This window comes from Streptopelia decaocto (genome assembly GCF_964273445.1).
Source record: "Streptopelia decaocto genome assembly, chromosome: 4".
Classification (NCBI taxonomy): domain Eukaryota; kingdom Metazoa; phylum Chordata; class Aves; order Columbiformes; family Columbidae; genus Streptopelia; species Streptopelia decaocto.
The window spans coordinates 46,656,464-46,677,608 of NC_138658.1; the positions used below are offsets into that span (position 1 = coordinate 46,656,464).

General features: G+C 38.0%; 1 protein-coding gene across 6 annotated transcripts in view; it reads left to right on the top strand.

Annotated features, from left to right (window-relative positions):
* MTUS1 (microtubule associated scaffold protein 1) overlaps positions 1-21,145 on the top strand; it is a 120,551-nt gene that overhangs the window by 37,313 nt on the left and 62,093 nt on the right. For 5 of the 6 annotated variants that reach the window (XM_082050403.1, XM_082050405.1, XM_082050406.1 and 2 more), the window contains exons 3-7: positions 868-1,063; positions 11,245-11,421; positions 15,973-16,107; positions 18,184-18,273; positions 19,526-19,573. In XM_082050403.1, the coding sequence (XP_081906529.1) occupies positions 868-1,063; positions 11,245-11,421; positions 15,973-16,107; positions 18,184-18,273; positions 19,526-19,573 (646 nt within the window). Of the gene's footprint in view, positions 1-867; positions 1,064-9,235; positions 9,354-11,244; positions 11,422-15,972; positions 16,108-18,183; positions 18,274-19,525; positions 19,574-21,145 lie in introns of those variants that run through there. The other variant, XM_082050408.1, reaches the window with a different exon arrangement.

Here is a 21,145-nt window from a genome sequence, read left to right on the forward strand (position 1 = left end):
CTAAATTAACATGAAAGCAGGGATAGTCTTCTTTTAATTCTAGAGTCTTGGATTCTTAGAGAACTTGGATTCTGCTTCACCAAGAGTAGGAGAGAATGCTTTTAATTCATCCCGTCACAGAGATGGAAATCTTTGTGATATTAATTTTTCTGCTGGTACCTGAAAAATCTATAGAGCAATTTCTAAGAATGTGCAGCAGACCAATCAGCTGGACTCAATAAGTGATCTTCTGAAAAGTACAGATCAGCTTATGAAGATGAGGATTGGAGTCAAAGCGGAAAGCGCATTAATATGACCAAATCACTGCATATTGGCTTGAGTCACAGAAAAGCATATGGAGATGAATATGAATTCATGCCTGTATAAACTGGAGCAAGAATTCTGTATGAAAGATAGATGACTGCTACATATAAACCAGTTATTTTAAACCTGTCCTGCGTCCACTCCTGAACTGATACTTTATCTATGGCACCTGAATGTGAAAGATTTTTAACCTGTTTCTGTGTAGTAAAGAATTTGTCTTGAGATTAGGTGCAGTCATGTAATTGAATGGCTTAATTAGAGTTTGGGGAGGAAGAGGAAGAAATTCCAAAGTCAAATGACCTCTGTAACCTCTTTAGTATGCTTGTCATTACCAGTGATTAGCTTCAAACTTATAGTATTGTGTTACTGAGGGCCATTCAGGAGTTGATTCTTGAAATTCTGAACTGCAGATGTGGACGGTGTGACGACAAACAGCTGAGCATATCCCTTACTTGTGTCATCAGTATTTCATTACAAATGCTGGAAAGGGAGATCTTCAGCTTCTTACAGTGGTGGTGTGTGGTTGTGGTGTGTTTGTTTGTTTGTCTTTTTTTAAAAAAACAGATACCTTCTGTGAAAGATGGGACAACACCAGGGAAAAAGGTACCGAAGAAAGGCCAAATCACACCACGAAGTATATCAGCTCCCAAGGTTAAATCAGTGCCATCCGTGTTGCCCTTGAAGAGAGGATGTGAAAATAAAACTATTTGTACAGTTAAAACACCTTCTCACAAAGGAGCTGTTCTGTCATCAAGCTCTGGTAAGAGAATTTTTCACTGTAATTCCACTAATTAACCGGTTTCTTAGAATTAAAATGTCATATTTATTGTACTTTCTGATAAACCTTTTAGGATGATACAGAGCTGTATTTTTGGTGCTAAATATGATTCTGTGTAAATTGCAAATTGGTAATACAGCAGCACGGAAAGGCAGGTTATACCCTGTCATTGCAAAAATCTTATCTTGTAAGGAATGTGTTGAAGGGACTGTGGTACTCTTAGAAGAAACAATATTTAAATATTACTAGTATTTATAGTTCTGTTATATAACAGTACTTTGCCAAATTACAACTAAAATTACTTGGGTGTAAAAGTAAGGTGTAAAGGTCAAGAGGAGAAAATACACAGCCCAGGTACACCGCATTTATGATAAGCCACTGTATTCTATCCCAACGGGAATAGCCTTTATTTCAGGACATAGTGTATTTTATTCAACCTAATTTTTGGTACAGCTGTGTAGTTTCTAGAAAGGAGAGAACATAATCGAAGGAGAGGCTACTGATTGAGCTGCTAATTAAGCTCAGACTGATTAATGCCAAGGGATGGAGTGAGGCGTGGGGCATTCTCAAAACTAGACTGCAGGCTGCTGTTCAAATCTGGTGACTGTAAACTATATTCTGTAATTGCACTGTAGCGATTCAGAAATGCTCTTGCAGGTTGTGTTTTTTGTTGTGTGTTTTTTTTTTTAACTAAGTGTGGCAATAGAGCTAATTGCAAAGGTAGCCTGGCTATAAATGACTGCACTACAGTACCCTGTAATTTGGAAAGTGTGTACACCCAGCTATACCCAGTAAAACCTGTTCTTTTTTTTTAAACCCACTCAATCTAAGATTATAAAACAGTCCAAAGTACCCCTCTTAATTATATAGAGGTGGTGAAGCGTGATAAAATCTGTGTCTGTAGTCTTTTATGGGATAAGTCCCTCAAAGAAAGTGGATGTAGGCTGTTCTCTGTCTTGATCCTTGCTAACATGAGGGACTTGCTCAGTGAACTAGATACCTACCTGTAAGCCACCAGTTTCTTGGCAGACTCATCACCTCTCTAAATACCAGTTTAGAGCTTTCCTGTCTGTAATTATTGTCTTAGTAGAACTGAGATGGATGTAGCTAGAGATGTGTATTTGTCCCTTAGATTGTTAATCCAAAGTAGATTTATGACACCATCACTAGAAAGAGATGTAAGCATAGCTGGGTTTTAGGACTTTTTTCTTTCATAAAGTAGTCAGGTGCCCTTTCAGAAGCAAAATTCATTTGCTGTTGAAAATAAAAACCTTTACTCTCCAAGTGTCTTTAGCTAAAGCTGTCACTCCTTAACTCATTGTATGTTGAAATTACAGTAGTCAGTAGAATACCTTCGAAATTTTTCCTGTTGGAAAAATCTGCTCAAGATAAAAGCATGAAGCAGCAGCTCAACATTTCAAACTCATGGTATGATCTGATGAGACTGGAATTCTAGTGCTGCCCATGAGAACTTTTTTTCATGCCCTCTCTCCATCCCCCCATCAGTGCCCACTGTTCCTGGCAAATCTGACCTTTCATTTTGCTTATGCAATGTTTTGGTGCTCCTAAGTAGGATTCGATGCATTAAACTCTATCAAGTTAACTTCCCATCCCTTGCTAAGGGAATTCTTAAACATGGTTCCTTGCTCCCTGGTAAACATAGTACTGATGCAAATCAGAGGATGGGAGTGGGGTGGGAGAAGCAAAGATGGGGGGAAAAAAGTAAGAGTTACTTGATATTGCTACCAAAGCTCCCTGATATTATGTGACCACACCTTTCAGGTAAAACCCCATCCACTGCTGCTTGTAAAGTTTTTGAAGTGAAACTGTACCTACACTTACTGTGGCCAAGCGGCAGCTTGTGAATCAAACCCAGTTACCTGTTTTAGCTAAAGCTTTCCTGTAGGGAATAACTATTTCTTCCACTTATATCATCTGAATAATTTGATATTAAATTTGTGCCTTGATATAATTCCAGCAGTGCAGATAAATAGTACAGTTGTTTGCTGTCAGGTTTTCTCTAGACTACGGACAGACAAGCAAAATCCAGGATGGAAAGGATTTCTGGAGGTCACCTAGTCCAGCCACCCTTGCGTGTAACTGCGTCAGCACTGAATTCAGACTAGCTTGTTCAGGCATTTGTTAAGCCAAGTCTTAAAAATGTCCAAATATTAATTACCTTGTTGCTTTCTGAGGTACTAACATAAGTGCAACTAATTCTTAACCAGTTGCTGGCTGTTTGGATTGTTGGGTAGGATGACAAATCACTGTAGTGAGTCCATTAAATACTATGAAGCAGAGAAGTGATGGTATAGCTCTGTGTTATCTCTCACATGTGTATGTTGAGGGAGAGAAGCAGTCCATCTGTCCAAAATGTATTAGTATGTGTACTATTCCCAGAATAATTAAGAGCTTGTGATCAGAGAATTGTATCATGTGCTGTCATTTCCAGTGACAAGCAGGAAATTCCCCTACAACCAAGAAATGAAAAAAAAAAAAAAGCACTGTATAAAACACCAATTTTAAGATCTTTGCAACTTGGCAGGAGTTGAGATTTTGGTAATGTTTTTTCCCTAGTAAATGTAAACCATACATTTTCAATGGTAGCACACTAACCCAATAGGAAACCTGTTTTCTGAGGAAATTGCCTGATCCTCTCCTGAGCAGAAGGAGGGGAAACTCATATCTCAAGCAATATATTTTTGAGAGGTTATTTGCAGAGCAAGTTAAGCTAGAAATAACTTTATTTATTTCAAAATGGTTGCTGACTGCTGTTTACCAATATTGGTGTATCTTGGCTGGAACTTGGAGTTTTTCTGAATTAGAAATTGATTCTCTAAAGGGTGAGCCCAACTTCATTCAGTGTACCAAAGTGCTTTGTGAAATGGTGAAGCCCTGTTTCTGCAGCAAATATAGAAATTGGGTCCCAGTTGCCAGGTAGATAGCTCAAAATTATTTCTGTAACTGTTTGTCTCCATTCCTCTATAAGAGAGAATGACCTGTGATCATTATTGGACAAAAAAATCTTCATTCTCTACAGCTAATCTTTCCATGGTGGTGTGCATAGACTTCTGTGGTTCTGGGTGGCAGGCTACCTTTTGCTGTCTTAGTTTTCTATTAGAGAAAACATTTATTAGAATTCAAGACAGAGAATAAAGTATTTGAGATACCTGGTTCTTACTGGAAGGCATGTGTAATTTTGGAGCCCTGGTTCAAGACTTTGAACCTGTCCAGAAAGGAAAACAGCTATTGTTTTAATTCCCAGCAAACACACACAGCCTTGTAATTGGATGTACATAACCACTGTGGAGGATTAATAGCCTGCTAATAGTTGAGGTATTATGGTTTGGGAAGAGTCATGTCTTTCACCCCTCCCTTCAACTGAAGGAAAGGGGACTGGAGAGGTCCAGGAGGTTTGGTGGTCCCAGGGAACATCAGTCCTGCCTGCCCCAGCAACTGTGTCCTACCACCCATACAGCTGGGTGGAAACTGTGACAGTTCAAGCAACTGGAAGTTGTTTTGTTTGTGTTTGAACAGTGTAAAACAGGGATACAAAGGATTTAGTTTAGATCTAAAAATGTAAAAGCCCGCCACTGTGATTTTATTCTTAGTGCTGACTACAACCCAGTCAAGTATGCAAAGAAATGGAGCTTTTACTAATACTTCACATACACTTCTGTCTTAAAATAATACCTTTGCTTTCAATTATTTCCCACTGTGTGAAACTTCATGTTGTTGATGTTTTAGCTATGAGAGCTCTGTCAAGCCTTGTGTGTAATTAAAACGATTTGGGGATATAAAAGCATTAAAAATATTTTTCTTCTACTTGCTGTTAAAGACTTCTAGAAGTTAATGGAAGCCATGTAAATAATCTTTCTAACCAAAATGTCTTTGACAGTTGCTTTCTGACATTTTAGGTCCATTTTGTCTCTGATTTAAGTCACTGATAACTAAGTAAAGCCCTGTGCTACACTTATGTTTTCCATGAGTCTAGTTCAGTGGTACTCCCTCTTTCCCTAGCTAACTTCTAGAAAAATACTAGCAAGTGTAATGAAAGCTTGGGTAGGGAGAAACTCAACAGTCTGAACTTTGTGTTTCCTTGAAGATTTTGGATATGTGAGACCCTTTCCTAATGAAAAGTTGATCATACTGAAGGACTTTTCTGGTGTTGTGCAACTAACTGAAACACAGGAAAAATAATTTACCATCTTCTATAAGAAATATGTTTAAGTTGCGTTAGACTACAAAAGGTTTAGTGATATTTTGGAATACTGATTTGCTTGTTAGTTTGTAATTGCTAAATTCCTTCTATTGGACTTTCTGTTGCATTTTGACTTGATCTTACACTTAAATGTGTAATTCAGGGAGGCTTCCAAGTTAAAACCCGTCTATAACAGATTGTGTTCATTATTGAGTGTTATTGCTGTTTATTGCACAAAGAAAGGGGTTTCGGATGGGAAATTGAAACCAAATGTTTTCAATGGATTTTCACACATTTGGAAGTGTAAATAAACTTGATAATTCAAGATTTCTTGGTATACCAATAGCATAGTTTTTTTTTGTTTTTTTTTTTTTTAGCATTCTGTTGACTGCCGGCTTCTAAAAGGGAGCATTTAATCCCGTTGGCTTTGTTTCTGACCATACTCAAGGAATTAAGTTTTCACATACGTTCCCAGACTTTTTACAGGTGACTTGTAGCTAGCCACTTCAGGGTTTTAATGTGTTATAGCTGTGGTAAGAAACTTGATCATACTTGCAGAGGCTGACACCAACAGTCCCCATATCAATGCTGTCAGAAATGTGGATGCATCTATAAGAATATTCTTCTTTAGGAGTGAGGTGTGGACCACTTCCCTGCAGGGGAATTTCTTGGTACCTAGTCATTTACTTGCAAGGACATGCTGGTGTGTCTTCAAATAACTCTTTACCTGTACTGGTTAGTTCTGAATTCTCTTGGGGTGGAGCTAAAGCAGGAGAGAAATAGGAATCCTTACCTTAGTGAAATAAATTGTATTTATGTTTTGTTACTGTGAGGTTCCGTATTCATGCAAGGAGTGCATGAGCTCCTGCAACAGAAAACTTAATAATATTTATAGATAACATGGGTGTAAAGGCTGAAAACTATGAAAAAGTTCTCTATTAAAAAGTAAAAACCTAAAACTGCATAAATCCAGCAGAGGTGGCGTGAAGGCAGACAGGACTGGAGGTGGGAGAGCAGGTGTGATTTTAGGCTTGCGGCTGGCGAAGAGGAAGGGCTGTTTCAAAGTGCTGGGGAGATCCCATGCAAGGAGTTGAGCCTGAGGGAAGACTGGGAAGGGAGGAGTCCCTCTGATTGTGGAAGGGTTTAACTGGGAGGAAGTCTGCCAGATTTCATAACTGGGCCAAGCAGGAAGGAAAAAAAGTTAAATTTAACAGTAGGCGTACACAAATGTTGTCATCTCTCTCCCCCCAGCTGAAAATGCCCCAATTGCTCTTCTGACAGTGGGAGCGTTTGAGAGAACGAAAAGGGCTGGTTTGGTTGTTGTTGGCTGCTATTACAATGCTCTGTAGCACTGATGATCACTTTTCCAGTTTTAGTCTGAGAATATTGAGCTGCAAGAGGAGGAGCACACAGATACCTACCCTCATGGCTGCTGGCAGCCCGGTTATGTGTTTGGCACCAGCGTGCTGCTGGTTCCTTGGTGCCTGTGTAAGAGAGGAGCACTTTCCTAGGCATTGTAGGTGAATGTGAACGATACTGTGGAAGTCTGCATCAGGTGGAGAATTGGGTCTTGCATTAATATGTAAAGTGTTCTCTGATCAGCTGTTGTGCCCTAAACAAGTGAATCGCTCTCATGTAAATATTTCCAGACCTAGCAGTAACTTAACATTCTCTGTCTGTGCTTATGTTTAGCTGTTGAGGCATTACTAGCAACATAAGGTAAAACTGTGTCTTGCCTTTTCTTTCACAATTTTGGTAGTAACTTGAGACTTTGAAAGGGGAATATAACTAAAAAGAGATTATCTGTAGATCTTCAGTAGAATTATGGAACATGCTGTAATTACTCTTTATTCCTCGAAGGAACACTGATACATGCGTAGCATAATATAGTATAACTAATATTGCTGAATAGCTAATCAGGCAACCTGGGAAGCTTGCAGCCTTCAGTAATCTGTTAGTATTGCTGCTGTTTTACGGTGCTCAAAATAGTAACCATAAGTGCTCTTGCAAATCTGTTAAGATCGGTCTGCTGGAAAAAAATACCAAATTCCAGTTTGTCTTTCCATGATTTACTTGTTCCTTTGAATAGATGCCAAAAAAAATAACATGTTTTCTTGAAGTCTTATCCACTTTATAAAGACCTTATACTCTAGACTCAGACTGGGCTTTTTCATTGTACTTTATTTTTTTAAAAAAGCTAAGTAATTTAGCACTTCTAAAATAGAACCCTGTGGATTTTTAAACTTGCAGGAAAAAATCAGGAAAGCATAAGACAAAAATAAAAAAATATTCAAGAGAAAAGGTAATAAAAGGCCAAACTAACTATTAGCGTTAGCTTTAGGTTTAAACAAAAACAGCAACAATGAAAACATCCTTCCAAAGACTCCTTTTGCACTTAGTCTGCCCTACGTTTCCGTTTGGGAAAGGCTTCCAACCATTCATTTCCATGTGTCATATAGCTCTGTGAATGCCATTTGCTCTGTGCTCAGTTCTAGATGTGAAATGTGTTGATATGATATGAAATTGTGGTCATTGAATTTTGGAATTGGTGAATACATATTCAGCTTTACAGTTTGCCTGGTATCAAAAAAGTCTGAGTTCACCACTGCTAGATTATGTTTATTCTCTCAGCTTGAATTTTTTAGGCTCCAGTGCTATTTAGAGGAAGCCTTAATTTATTCTTGACAATAATGACCTATGAGAGATTCACATGAGAGGATGATTATTTGAGTAAGGATATGAAATTTGACTTCAGAGCTTCTTGAAAAATGAGCTTTGTTCTTTGCTTATTTCCATTCCAATACAAGAGATACTTTAACATACTTGAAGTAATGTGGTTGTTGCATAGAGACTTTTTTCTTAAGAATTGCCAACTCATTACTTCACTGTAGAGGAATGTGATATTTCTTGTATTCCACTGCAGTGACTAGATTAAATAACTGATGAAAGCCTGTTACTTTGATGCTATTGCTTGTGGTCTTGATAAAATGGTTCACTAAATATCCTGCTTTTGTGCTTGTTTCCAGTACTTTTGTTTATATACCATATCTTCCTGCTTCTGTCTTCAAAACCTTTGCATTTAATTCTGCACGACTTCTTTCTTAGGGAGAAAGTACTTATAAAAATATTCTGTAAAACCATTATTGTTAGTTGAAGTGACACCTAGAGTAGTTGCTTAATGATCTTGTGTTGTGACTTAAAAGAAATTCTCCCTCGAGCTGGAAGTTTTAAAAATGTGTTTGGGTCCTTGAGTAATTACTTTAATAGACGCCTTACAGGAAAGCACTGGGCAGTAGAACTAAGAAAAGACCAAGGGTCATCGGCTTGACGTGCTTGTGACACTGGGCATCCTGGCACTTGCTGTGCTGATGAGGGGGTTTGTGTTCACAGCTGGTTCAGAGCACCAGTGCTTCCGCCTCTGCAGGGAAGCTGGGCTGGCTGCAAGTCATATATAGGGAACATGCTGTACCAGAAGAGACAGAGCATCTTCATGTGTCTGCCTCGACCCCTCTTGAGGCAAAATCACTGTGAATAAACCAGGATTTCATTCCTGTACCTTTTGAACCGGATGAATCAGTCCAGCACAACAGCAATCAAGCGTGCTACCCTCGTCTCTACTTACTAAGTCATACAGATTTAACATGTCTTTGTACAGCAGCCCTTTTTGTTATTTTTGTTGTTATTGTTGGAGGAGGGGGTTGCGGTGTTGTTTTTTGTTTGGTGTGGGGTTTTGGTTGGGTTTTTTTGAGGGGGTGGCATTTGGTTTTTGTACCTTGTTTTGCTGAGAGGCTATTTAGAAAAGGAATTTCTGACTGGTGTGGATTAATTACTTTTCTGGTATGTTGATCCATTAATAAAACAAGCCTCTAGAAAACAACATGGAAAGTTTTAGAAGACTGTTAGGTTTGTTGTATGAAGTTCAGATGTCACAGTTTTTTTGGGTTTTTTTGGTGGTTTTTTTTTTGTTTGTTTGTTTTGTTTTTGTTTTTGTTGTTTTTGTTTTGTTTTAGTCAAACACACAAATGATTTCAGATCTGTTCTCTGGAGTGCTGCGTTTCAGAGGTGTTTTCAGTAAGTGGGAACTTGTTGTCTGTGGTGTTCTCTTAGCACAAAAGCTGGATGCTCTTTAGTGAGTTAGATATATGCAAGTGTCCATTGCAGTAACTTACAAAAAATTCTAAAATATGGCTGTTATTGTCTTGGAGATTTAATACCAGGCTCTGGTAAAGCAATATATAGAATCACACTTCTGCATAGCAATGTCAAACAAATAGTAAATGTGCACCTCTGAAGAGACGTGTGATGTAAAGCATGCTTAATAACTCACTGAAGCTTGTTGGTTATATTTAGTGACCGGTATTACATAATACCCTAATGCTTGTTTAGTGTATGTTGTATGTAGGGTTTCTCTTTTGTTACTGAGTTGATATGAAGGAACATACTTGGACATACTAGTGCTGCTCCTGTTCTTGCATACGTAATAGAGGATAACGTGAGACAAGTTATCTAATCCTGCCACACCACCTACTGTTGAATAGCAGCCACTGGGTGTAAATGTTTTTCTTGCCTAAATCTTAATGTAATCCCCTTAATGTCATGCTTTCTTGTTGTTAGTGCAAATTGATGGTTTCTTGGTCATCGGTATCTAAGTGTGGAGATCCTGCAGCAAAACTTATATCAAATAAAGTGGAATTACTAGCTAATTTTGTCGTATTTCAGCGGTGTTTTGCATAGTTCAAGCAAAATTGAAGTGTGGTTTATACTGACAAGAATAAGGGGAAGGGTATTCCCTTTAAATAGAAACTTGATTGTTCTAAATGAAATCTGAAATACTGTAGTCATCTCTTTTCAAGTAAGATAAACTACATCTGTCAGACTTGAAAATGGCAATGACATCAGAAGTTAAGATATTTTGTAAAATATCTTTTCTTGTAAAAAATGACAAAATCTTTTTCAAAAAGTGTATCTTCCATATCTTTATTTTTGTCTCTGTAAAATAATGGAAACCAGTTTTCCATAGTTATTCAGAGAATGTATAAAGATCTTGACATCAGAGCTGACAGGAGTCGATGCTGTGCTGGAAAGACAAGTCTGTGTGTACATAACTTCCACTGGGCCATTGTAGCTTTAATCTGGGTGTGCACTTTTCAGAAATAAACTGAAAGCTTAATTTAACTGAACTTAAATTTACTTACAGAAATTGTAGTTGCTTTGTTAGTAGTATAAGAGTAAGCTCCTGTCTGAAGATGGCACACCTGTCTCCTATATATAATAGATACTATTTGATTAACATAAGTACTGGGCGTTTGTATTCAATCTCAAATGAAAACAACAATTCATGCAAAAATATGTCTGCACCCGTTGGTCGAATAAGAGCTTGGTTCTGGAGAGTGCTGTTTAACCAGTTCTGCAGAACTAGGCAGTTTTCAGTATTATTATGTGAGTGCAACACAATTTGGTATTCTTATGCTGTGTTTGTCCTTGAAAGGATGTTCTCTTTTAGTGTGCTCTGTCAAGTGGTGGGGGGCAGAGGCGGGAAGGAGGAATCTGGTTTGAGGGTGGGAACAAACAAAATAATCTTTCTTGAATTGTCTTTGAGCTGGAGGTTTTAGTTTTATGAGATCACCTGTACAGCTAACCGTAATACAGAGGTAGGAGAATGCTAGAAAGATTGTGTGTGTGTGTATGAATGTCTTCCTTGAAGGCCAGTCTGTAAAGCTTGTGACTTGTTCCTAATGTGCAGGCAAAATGCATCCTTTAAATCCTTGGAACTGTTTTACTGCATTACAGCATTTTTTTTTAATACCATATCAATATGAGGTACATTAAGCCTTTTTGTGTGTATTTTTAACATGTAAATCTTCTTATTTGTAGGCATATATGTAGAAGCGGCGACTGTTTAAGCTTCTTTCCAACTCCTTTTGTTCTTTTCTCTCCCGCCCCTTTCCCCCTTAATTGACAGGTGTAGGATCTTTGCCAGGAGAGAAGCATGTCTCTGTGAAAAGTTCTCCAGCCTCCTGGGCTAGCTCCGGTAAACCACTCGCCAAATCCAAAGTGCCTGTCAAAAGATCTGTGCTTGAGAGAACACCAAGCGTCTCATCTGTCAGCAGCACTCAGAGTGAGCGAAGTCTTTTCGGCAGTAAGTATCTATCACGGTTATGGGTTTTAACTGATAGCCAGCGTAAACTGCTTGCTGAAAAAATCCCCTTGAAGGAACTCCTGTCTGACACAGGCTTGTGTTAATTCTCATTGTAGTCCTTATTATTAATTCTAGGTCTTACTCTGTTTGCCTCTTAATTTACAACTTTCCTCTGTGAGACATGCCACCTGAAGAAGCTTCAACCCTTGGATTTTGGCTTGAGTAGAGATTGCAGTACAGTCCTCTTCCATCCTGAAATATTAAAGAGCCAGGGGGCCTTCTTGAGTAAAAGTTTTCTTGTGTTTACATGTAGTGCAATAACAAATGAGTCTGAACAGTGCGAATGATAACCTGTCATAATATTTGGAACAGCATATTAGAGGCTTTTGATAGGAAATGCTCTTTTTGAACTAGACTATGTCTGCTTTCAAAGTTTTAAGACAAAAATGTGTAGATAAGATCAAAAGCAGGTAAGTGAAACTGCTTTCAGAAGGTAAAACTTTGCATGGATAGACTGCTATATTTTTCTAAGGTAACTGTAAGCATTGGTATATGACCTGAACCAAATCCATCTTATTGAAAACTAGGGAGAAAAATCACAGAACTAGCTTTGATTTGAAGCTCTATATAGGGTTCGTACCAGTAATTGTAGGAGTTCTAGGGACAAAAATATGAAGGAAATAACACACAATTGACTGTCAGACATACTAGCATTCCCAGCTATACATATGCAAATGAGTTCATTAAAATATTCTGTTACGAACGCATCATCTGTTATATCTTGGAGACTGGGTGAAGGCCTCTCCTTTGTGCCAGATGCCGTCTTCAGTGGACTTAAAAAGAGAACTGCGATTTAACATGTCTATAGTTTATGTATGCACATATGCATGTGTGTATAGCTAAATTGTCTCTTGTTCTTTTTTTTTTTTTTTTTTTAAAGTTCCCTTGTAGTGCCTTCATTAAAAAGCTAAGACCTAACATATTCGTCAAAGGAATAAGAGTCTGTGTAATAAAATATGCAGTGCATGTTCCTGTGTAATCAGGTCGGCTCGGTTACTGTGACAGCCATGTTGACTTTTGCTGTTCAGGTTTAGGGCTGTATCTGGAATTCATAAGCAGCTTTGTCCTCTTTGTTTTACTTCCTTGTGTAACAAAGGAAAGGCTCATCGCTTTGTAACAAAGAAGTGTATTCAGATTAAGTATCCAAACAGATGACTCCTTATTTAGCCTGATCTGCTAGCTGGTTTAATCTGTTTTGTCCACTGCCTTACAAAAGCTTACGATTTTTTCCACTCCGATTCACGAAGAGCAAGCAAGAGCAATATGAGAGGTTGAACATGGCTGCAGTGTCTCTGGCTTTAAGCTTACTTTGATCCTTTTTAGATGACTATACCAGGAGGACTCCGCAGTTGCACAGAAACTAATTTTTCTCCTTTTATTTTCATAAATTCTACACTAACACCACCGACTGACTCAGGAAGCCACTATGATTTTACCTTACTGACATTGCTGGTAGTGGGATCTTACAGCTTTTGCATTATTTCTTTGTTAGCCACGTTTACTGGGAGAAGAAGTAGGTTGTATTCCTTTTTATTTCTATTTTAAAGCATGTGTTTTGTTTTGTAGAGCTTCGTAAATGTATGCAATGTTTTGACTTGCTGATGTTCTGTGAGGTGATTTTTCTTTAATTTCTTACACTTGATAAGAATGATTTCTGTCTGGTCAGGTTTTTCAGGTATAGAGAGTTTAGGTTACATATAATTAATAAGTTAGTAAAGTGAAGATTTTATGACTTTGGATCAAATTGGAAAGAACTAATGATTTACTTTGTATTCTAATATTAAGTACAGTGCTGTTCTTGTTTTTTATTCATTCATTTAGTCTACTATACAATAATGTAAAAAAAAAAAATCTGTATTTGCAAACCTGAAATGTTCTCGTTAGGTTGGTGGGACACACAGAGATCAAGATAGGAAGCTTATGTTGTTGAGGTTGCGACTTTTATGACAAACTTTTGTGGTCCTGTCAACAGTATTAAATCGACAGAGTTGCTTGGCTTGTGTTGCTTAAGGAGTCTGCCTTGTGTTAGTGGAGAAAAAAAATTACAAAAGAGGACGTTTCTCCTGCTGTGTCAGCTCAGCCCTTTGTTATGGGATGTCTTTGGACTGGTAATTTCCTGTGGCAGCATTGGGGTATTTTGTCTAATGAGCACTTGCATTTTATGATTATTTTCTCTAAAAAAACCTTACTGTTTGAGAAGTTTGGATATAATGAAGTTTGAAATGCTGTTAATAAAAGCATATTTTGCATGCAAGCTGTCAGTTTGAGCATTTAAAAAAATGACCTTTTTTAACAGTAATCTCAATTTCAGTGCTGAGCTGAAAATACTGTCAGTCGAACATACTGAAACGTTTAAACTCTGAGGTTAAAAACACGAATCCAAACTTGAATTGCATTAGGATAATTGCATGTAAAAAAAAAATAGTGTTTCAGAATTTAAAAAGCTGATTCTAGCAACTGACCTGGAGCTGCATTTCTGTACAGTCACTACTTCGCTTTTTTTTTTTTTTTAATGGGTTGAGTTTTTAAACCCTTTAGATCTTAACTTGAGTGAGATCGCTTCATACTTGTCCATCTTTCATCAAGATTACAGTAGCTATTCCTAATTTTGTGAATAACATCTTTGAATCATATAGTGACCAAACTTTGGAAATGTGCCTTTTTTTCCTCACACAGCCTGGTTCACTGAGTCATGAGCTTCTAATAGGACAAAGCAGTGCCCTAACCAGTCCTGTGCTAGAAATGTGCTCACTTACCCAGGATGTTAATTCCATGGTTATGCTTCTGGTTTAGGATAAAGTAGCACAGCAGTTTGTAGGCTGTTATTAGCTGCTTGCAGTGATCTCTGGGCAAAAATCCTTAATTTAGTGGTTTACAAAAAAAGGGCTGCTTCAGACTTCATGCTTTACTAGAACAAATTAGTTTGAATCGTCCAATATTGATAAGGATCAGATTCCCATAGAATAACTGTCATTGGTGTGTTATAAAATTGTTCCTCATGTATAGATTTTGTGAAGATATTTAGCTTTTGTGCCTTTAGTGAGGCTCCAACTTTATTTTAAAAAAAAAAAAAAGGAGGACTTCCTTTGTGTATGTTTCTAAAAGGGAAAGCAGTTCTGTCCCTCTTTCTGTGGCTGAAAATGTATTGACTTGTGGCTAAAAAGCATCTTTTGGAAGCAGTTAACATATGTGGTTTGTGCTAGTGCATTTAAAGGCACTAAAATAATTTCAGAGCTATATGTTCCACCTTTCAATGAACAGTATTACATATGTAGTTCACATTACCTTTAATAAATATAAGCCTTGTTAGAACAGGAATCTGAGGAAAACCTCATCTTTTATGACCCCCTGCTTTTTTTTTTTTTTTTTTTCTTTAAATGACTGGAGAAAAAAGCAACAATGTGACAAATTATTGCAGTGTGACTTGATTTTTGCTTGTCTGTAGTAAATGCAATGTCAATTTTTTAGTCTTTAATGTGTCACCTTGCATAATTTTTTAGTATCTGAACCAAAGTGTACTCATTCTATGCATGCTTCAGTATTATCTTATTTTTTCTGGAAAAATAAAACAATGGTTTCTCCAAATTTCAGTTTGAAAATTTTTCCTTGAAAAAAAATTATTGTGACTCTAAGACCAAACAAACCTCTCCCAGGTTCCTTTGAAATGGAACAAAACATCTTTTGTAGTAACTGCCCTGTTAACTGGAAACCTGATTTTGATGTGAGTTGGCAGCTGTTTATTGCCCTGCCTTTCCCAGTCTGAGCCTATCTGCCTCTTATTGCAGGGAGTATTTTGCTGTATGAATACAGCTCTCTCATAGGTGGTGAGGGACAGTTTTCTGAGTTCTGCTGTCACTGAGGAGGTCACTGTTATGAACAGAGGCTACGGGAACTTTTCTTAAAACTTGTTTGGGAGCAGGTGAATGTGGTTGGGCTCACATGTTTTTTAGTGCCCCACAAGGAGGATGGAAGGGGTGCAGAGTCTCCTGCAGGCATGTGCATCGTATCATTGCAACAGTGTGCTCAGCTCACACTAGAGAGAGCAGGGGAAGTTGTTGCATGAGGAAGTTGTCGGAGTTTTGAGTGTTATTTTTTTAACAGTCAGTTCTGTGCCCAGAAGGTCATTGTGTACTGATGATGCTTTTTCTAGGCTTAAACTGAAATGTGTTCTGTGTTTGCTTTGTACAGCAAGATCAGACTTATAGTTCTGTATCTTCATCAATATACTTATATAAATATATATATATATATATTTTGCCCTCTTATGCATAGTTTGAAGGTGTCTGTCTAGTTCTGACAAGTATTTATAACAGTCATAGACTGATCTGTTCATCAGTCTGTTTGTACTGAAGATATCAAAGGTGGTCATAATGTTTTTATTCCAACTTGTTTGTCCTAAATAGCCTTGGTTAAAACGGGCTTGTTTTAGGATTTAACTTTACCCAAAGTAGGTACTGCCTAGAGCAAATTCTTTGTCATTCTGTGTTGCAGCTGCAAATGCCACAGTCATCATCAAGAATGGAGAATGGCCTTCAAAACCAGCCTGCCAGAATGGTACTCCAGGATCTGTCCCTTTGAAAGCAGTACCAAGACCTAGATTACACTCCTTGAAGTCCACCCCAAAAGGTATATTGGTCTGCTTTGTAGAGTGAAACTACAGTTACTACTCTTAGGGTACAATACCTTTTGCAGGTGGCTGCCTCCTGAACCAGTGTTTATTAAACAGTGGTCTGGGAAAACAGTGTCAGGAAGTAAAATCACATCAGTGGTGCATCAAGTTTTGTAAGACTTCATAGGAAGGCCAAATGTCCTTTGTATTGTCATAACTGACCGGGGTGTTTCAGGAGGAAGTCTGACTGCGATATGGCTGAGGTTTGCATGGTAAAAGGACTAAATGGATTTTGCTCTTAGGCAGGTGTCATCATGTGGGGTTTACATTGTTTTAATAAGAGTTCTTTTGAGTCACAAAGCTCAGGCATGGACTCTGTGGCTGCTGGTGATCTGCAGGGTAGACCCACCCTGAATTTATCCTGAGCTGTATGGTTCTCCTAGTCCTAATGCAGACTTTGCATTATCCTCACCCCCTTCAGGACACAAAGGACCTTGGCGGATGGGGATGTTTTTTTTGAATGAAGTATTATTAGATGGAATGTCTTCTTTCATAGATGAATGACATTGTCCCATCTTTCCAAGGGAAGAATCTCAGAAACAGCTTTGCTCTTCATGCTGCTTTTTCTTGATATTCATCTTACTGGCTGAAGTGGAAGCAAAAGTTTCCTCTGTTTTTTAATTGAGATAAGGAAATGGTGTATCATCATCTGGTGCTAAAGAAAACATTAATTTAAAAGTACTTTCTGGCTTTTTATTAATCACTGTTCTGGTTCCTATTTAAGCCAGGACCCCTTGATGGGCCAACAATGCTTCTCCTCTCAAGCCACAACCAGCAGTTGACAACTCAGTCTCTGGCCAAAACTAAAGACGTAATGGGAGCAAATAAATAAGCTTGCTGTCTCTCTCTCCTAAATCCCAGTTATAATCAGCTTGCTTCTGACATCTTTGTGGTGAACTGGTTATTGTAATTGGATAAACCTAATTAAATACTATCCTTCTGCTTTAGGCTTAAGTTTTAAGCTGGTATCTGACATAATTGAGAATAAATAGAAGAGATGCCTGCCAAATGCCACTCTATAATGACATGCATTAAAATGGTAAACAATTGAAAGAAACATAATTTGCCACAAGCTGTAAATCACTTTGAAACAAACACAAATTGTATTGCTGTCTGACAAGCTGATGTTTTCTGTTGGGGTCCAAGACATGCGACACAACTACACTGCTCAACATCTTGAGCGGCCTGGGCGCTGGAAACGTGCCTTCAGCACCTGCACGAGTGGTATTCCACCTTCTGCTTGGCGTTACTGGGACTACTCTGTTTTGTTTTGGGACTTTCCAGAATGAAGGGGGTTGTTTTGAAACTGGAAAGGTCAGCTGGAGACTTAGGAAGGTGGTTAGGGTCTCTGACCGCATGACCTGTGAGGAGAGGTTGAGGGAGTTGAGCTTGTGTAGTCAGGCAAAAAGGAGAGTAAGAGGAGATACTGTGCAGTTACTTGAAGAGCATAGCTACAAAGGTAATGGTGCCAAACTCTTCTCAGTTAGTACCAGGTGATGTGGCAATGGGAAATGATTGCGAGTTGTGGAGTGGGAGAAGCAGCATTGCCCAGCAGGGCTGTAGAGCCTCCCTTCCTGGAGCTTTGCTAGGCTCGGTTAGACAAAAGCATGGTCAACTAATCTTGTCTTGGTGGTGGCCCTGCCCAGAGAGGGAGGCTGGATAGCTCGTCTCCAGAGGTCCCTTGCAGCCAGTGTTCCCATAGCTGTGTTGTATTTGCTGTTGTTTTGAGACTTAAGTAATTACATCTTAGTGCTAAAGTGAAGTATCTCCTAACATTTTCTTCTGCTTAGAAGCTTTATTAAAACTATCTTTTTATTTCTTCTAATATGAGTTCTGGTACATGAAAGATAAGTTTAAATACAGCTTAAATTTTCTAGAAGGTGTCTCGCTTTGTGTTTACCTGAGTAGATTTATGCATCTTATACTTAACTGTAAATATGTAATATTAGGTATGTCCTTAATAGCTGACATACTATTTAAATAGTATTTAATAGCTGACTACTTTTAAACCTGATCTAAGCTTCTACTTCTAGGAGCCAAGGCCAGGTATGCTTTGCTGAACCAGTGCACACCGAAATCATCTGGGCCGCTGCACACAGCAAGGAAAGTCAGTGAGGCTAGAGGTAATCAGCTGTTGGGTAACATCAACTTTTCACTTGTACTCTTGAATCCCTCTGTTTTGATAAAGACCAGCTATGCTCTATGACTTCAGAGTAATTGAAATAGTCTGCTCTTTTTCCTTGTAGTTAATAGTATGGGAGACTGGCTTTGCACAGTGTTCCTTACGTATTTGTTTTATCTGGGGGGAAAAACATCAGGGCGTTCACTGTCCACTATCTGATTGAAACTTGGATCCCATGAGGGCTCAGAATACTTGATAACAACTGTTACCTGCTTATAAGTTTGTATACTTTTAAGACACAACACAGACTAGATTTCCCAAGTTTGTATTTAATTTAAACAAGTTTCTTGTGAGATTGTGCTGATCAGCTTTGGCTGTTGGGGATATTTACTGCGCTTTATCTTTCTATATCAGATGCTTGTTTTTGCTTTAACTTTCATTGAAATTAGTAATTTTTACCAGAGTAAATCAAAATAATAGATATGAACCCTCAGGCAACCTTTATAAGACAATATTTTCACTTTGGGATCAAAGTTCCGTTTGCATGGCTGAGGTGAGCGAAACAGGTACAGTAACAATACAAAGCAGATTGTTTCCTGTTTAAATACCTGCTGTAGGATTAAACACTATATGTAAAGCCTGAAAAAAGTTGATAGGTGTTGTCAGCAGACCTTTCATAAACTTCTGGACATAACTTTTGCATTTATACCTAGTAGTCCAAAAGAGTGCTTTCATTTAATTAATATCCTTTGAAATAATGAGGTTCCTGAGTCAGTTTTCACGTCACTCTAAAACAATACAGTAAAGGTAGATGAACCTTCTCAGTGCTTTCATTCGTATCTAACTTGATTGGTAGCACATCTGAGAGTGCTGCTAATTTATATCTTCTTCATATAAATACAATAACTGGAGCATGTAGGTGGAAAAAAGTTACTATCATGCCAGTACAGATGGTTGGTTTTTATTATCTGTGGTCCTCTATGGATGAGTTAAGTGAAACGGTGCTACCTGGCTTAAATGTAGTATGATATTTGTAACGGGGGAAAAAAATATATTTGGTTTATTGGGAATTAATCAGGAATTTTCCAAATACTTTAACCTTATGATGTTAAAGAAAGAAAAAAACCTGAAATTGTGAAGTTTGCAGAGCTTATGTGGAAAGAATCTAACACCAAAAAAGCCCACCCACTGCCCCTTAGTGGCTTGAAGTATAATTTTTTTTTTTTTATTTTTATTTTTTTTTAACACCATAGGTACTCCTGGAAGAAATGGACACCAAAGCCTATCTTGTTTGGGTTCTGGTGAGTTTTCTGAATGCATTTTTATATTTTCTGTGGTGCAACTTACGTTAGGTTTGTACATGATATTAGTGTATTGGTTCTCTTCTTGGAATAACAGCTTTGCAATAGATAATGCTGTAAAACATCACTGATTCCAGTTTCAAGGGATATGGAGAGAAGTCTTGGTTTTTTTTCTGCTACTGTCTTCTGACTACCAAGCTCTTAGAATATACGGTCTGTGCTATCTGGCACTCTCTCTTTCCAGCGAAGCATAAGCAGGTTTCAACCATAACCAAAAAAAGTGTGGAAATTAAACTTGGATGCAGATTTTGCTGTTTAGCCACAGTGAGATAAGTAATGATTAAAGCTCATGTGTTGTGGCTTTAAAAAAATAAACAGAAGAATCACACAGAATAACAGGTTTTTCTGGAAGGCTCATGGCAGATAGCCTTTTGGTGTCAGCTGTCTCTGTTTATCATTGCAGACTGCACTTCAATAAGAAGTGGAAATTATCTGAGCGTGTTGATGTGTATGTCTGTTTGTATGGCAAGGGGAGGAATGACAACTGATTAAGTGACAGATGGCGTTCCAAAATCTGGCAGAGTTTTAAGGACTCCATATTTGGTTTGTTTTTAGTGTTTATGCCAGTCAGGACGCCTGGTGCTAGTCTCTATCTGCCAGGAGACAGAAAAGTCTTCGGATGATGTTTCTACTTGCACTGATTTCCAGGTCTTTTCAAGAGAGCTGGCAGTCTAAATTAGTTGCCTGAGCATCAGTGTGTATTTGATGAATTAAAAGCTGCTTGTAACTAATTACTCATTGAAAGGCCCTTTTTGAAAGATACTGAAGATCACTGGAAAGCCCTATATCCCCCGAGTGAATAGCAGATGTCTTTCTGAAAGAGGTGCTGTAGCCAAGCAGATGTTGTAGATTTGAGTCTGGAATTACTGGGTAAATCAGTTCTGACCTGTAACTCTGGTACTGTGGCAGTATGTTTTTAATTTCCTGTAGTCATAACATGAATCTAATGCTTTTACCTTTTACTCTCTTGGATGACAAATGTCTGCATGTTAATCTTGACCAAGTCCCTTGCTTGATATCTCCTATTGAGACTCAGTCATACAGCAAGCATAAGACTTTGCACAAAATGCTTATTCTGTTTGTTGCTTTTATTAATAATTGGCTGAACTAATGTTAGTTTAGGTAGAGCCTGATACTGAGTTTCATGAGCTCATACGTGGTCCTTCTATGTAGGAACAGAGAGAATGATACAGCTAGCAATGTAATATCTTGATTAGCTCAGCTGAGGAAACTCATGATAAGCAACAAAGTCCATTTCTGGACTAGAAACAGAAAATGAAGTTCCTCTTCCATTTACTTATGATAGTGTTCAAATGTAGCTTTATTTTTACTTTAATTCAGCATGGCACTCTGTCTGTAGTTTCCATGCGGAAAAGTAATTAGTACTCCCTCCCCTTTTTACTAGCTTAATATAATTTGTTTTCTGTTTAATCTTTTCTAATCTAATAAAGAATGTAGTCACATAGACTTGAAGTATTATTTGATACTGTAAAAACATGGCTAAAAACTCCA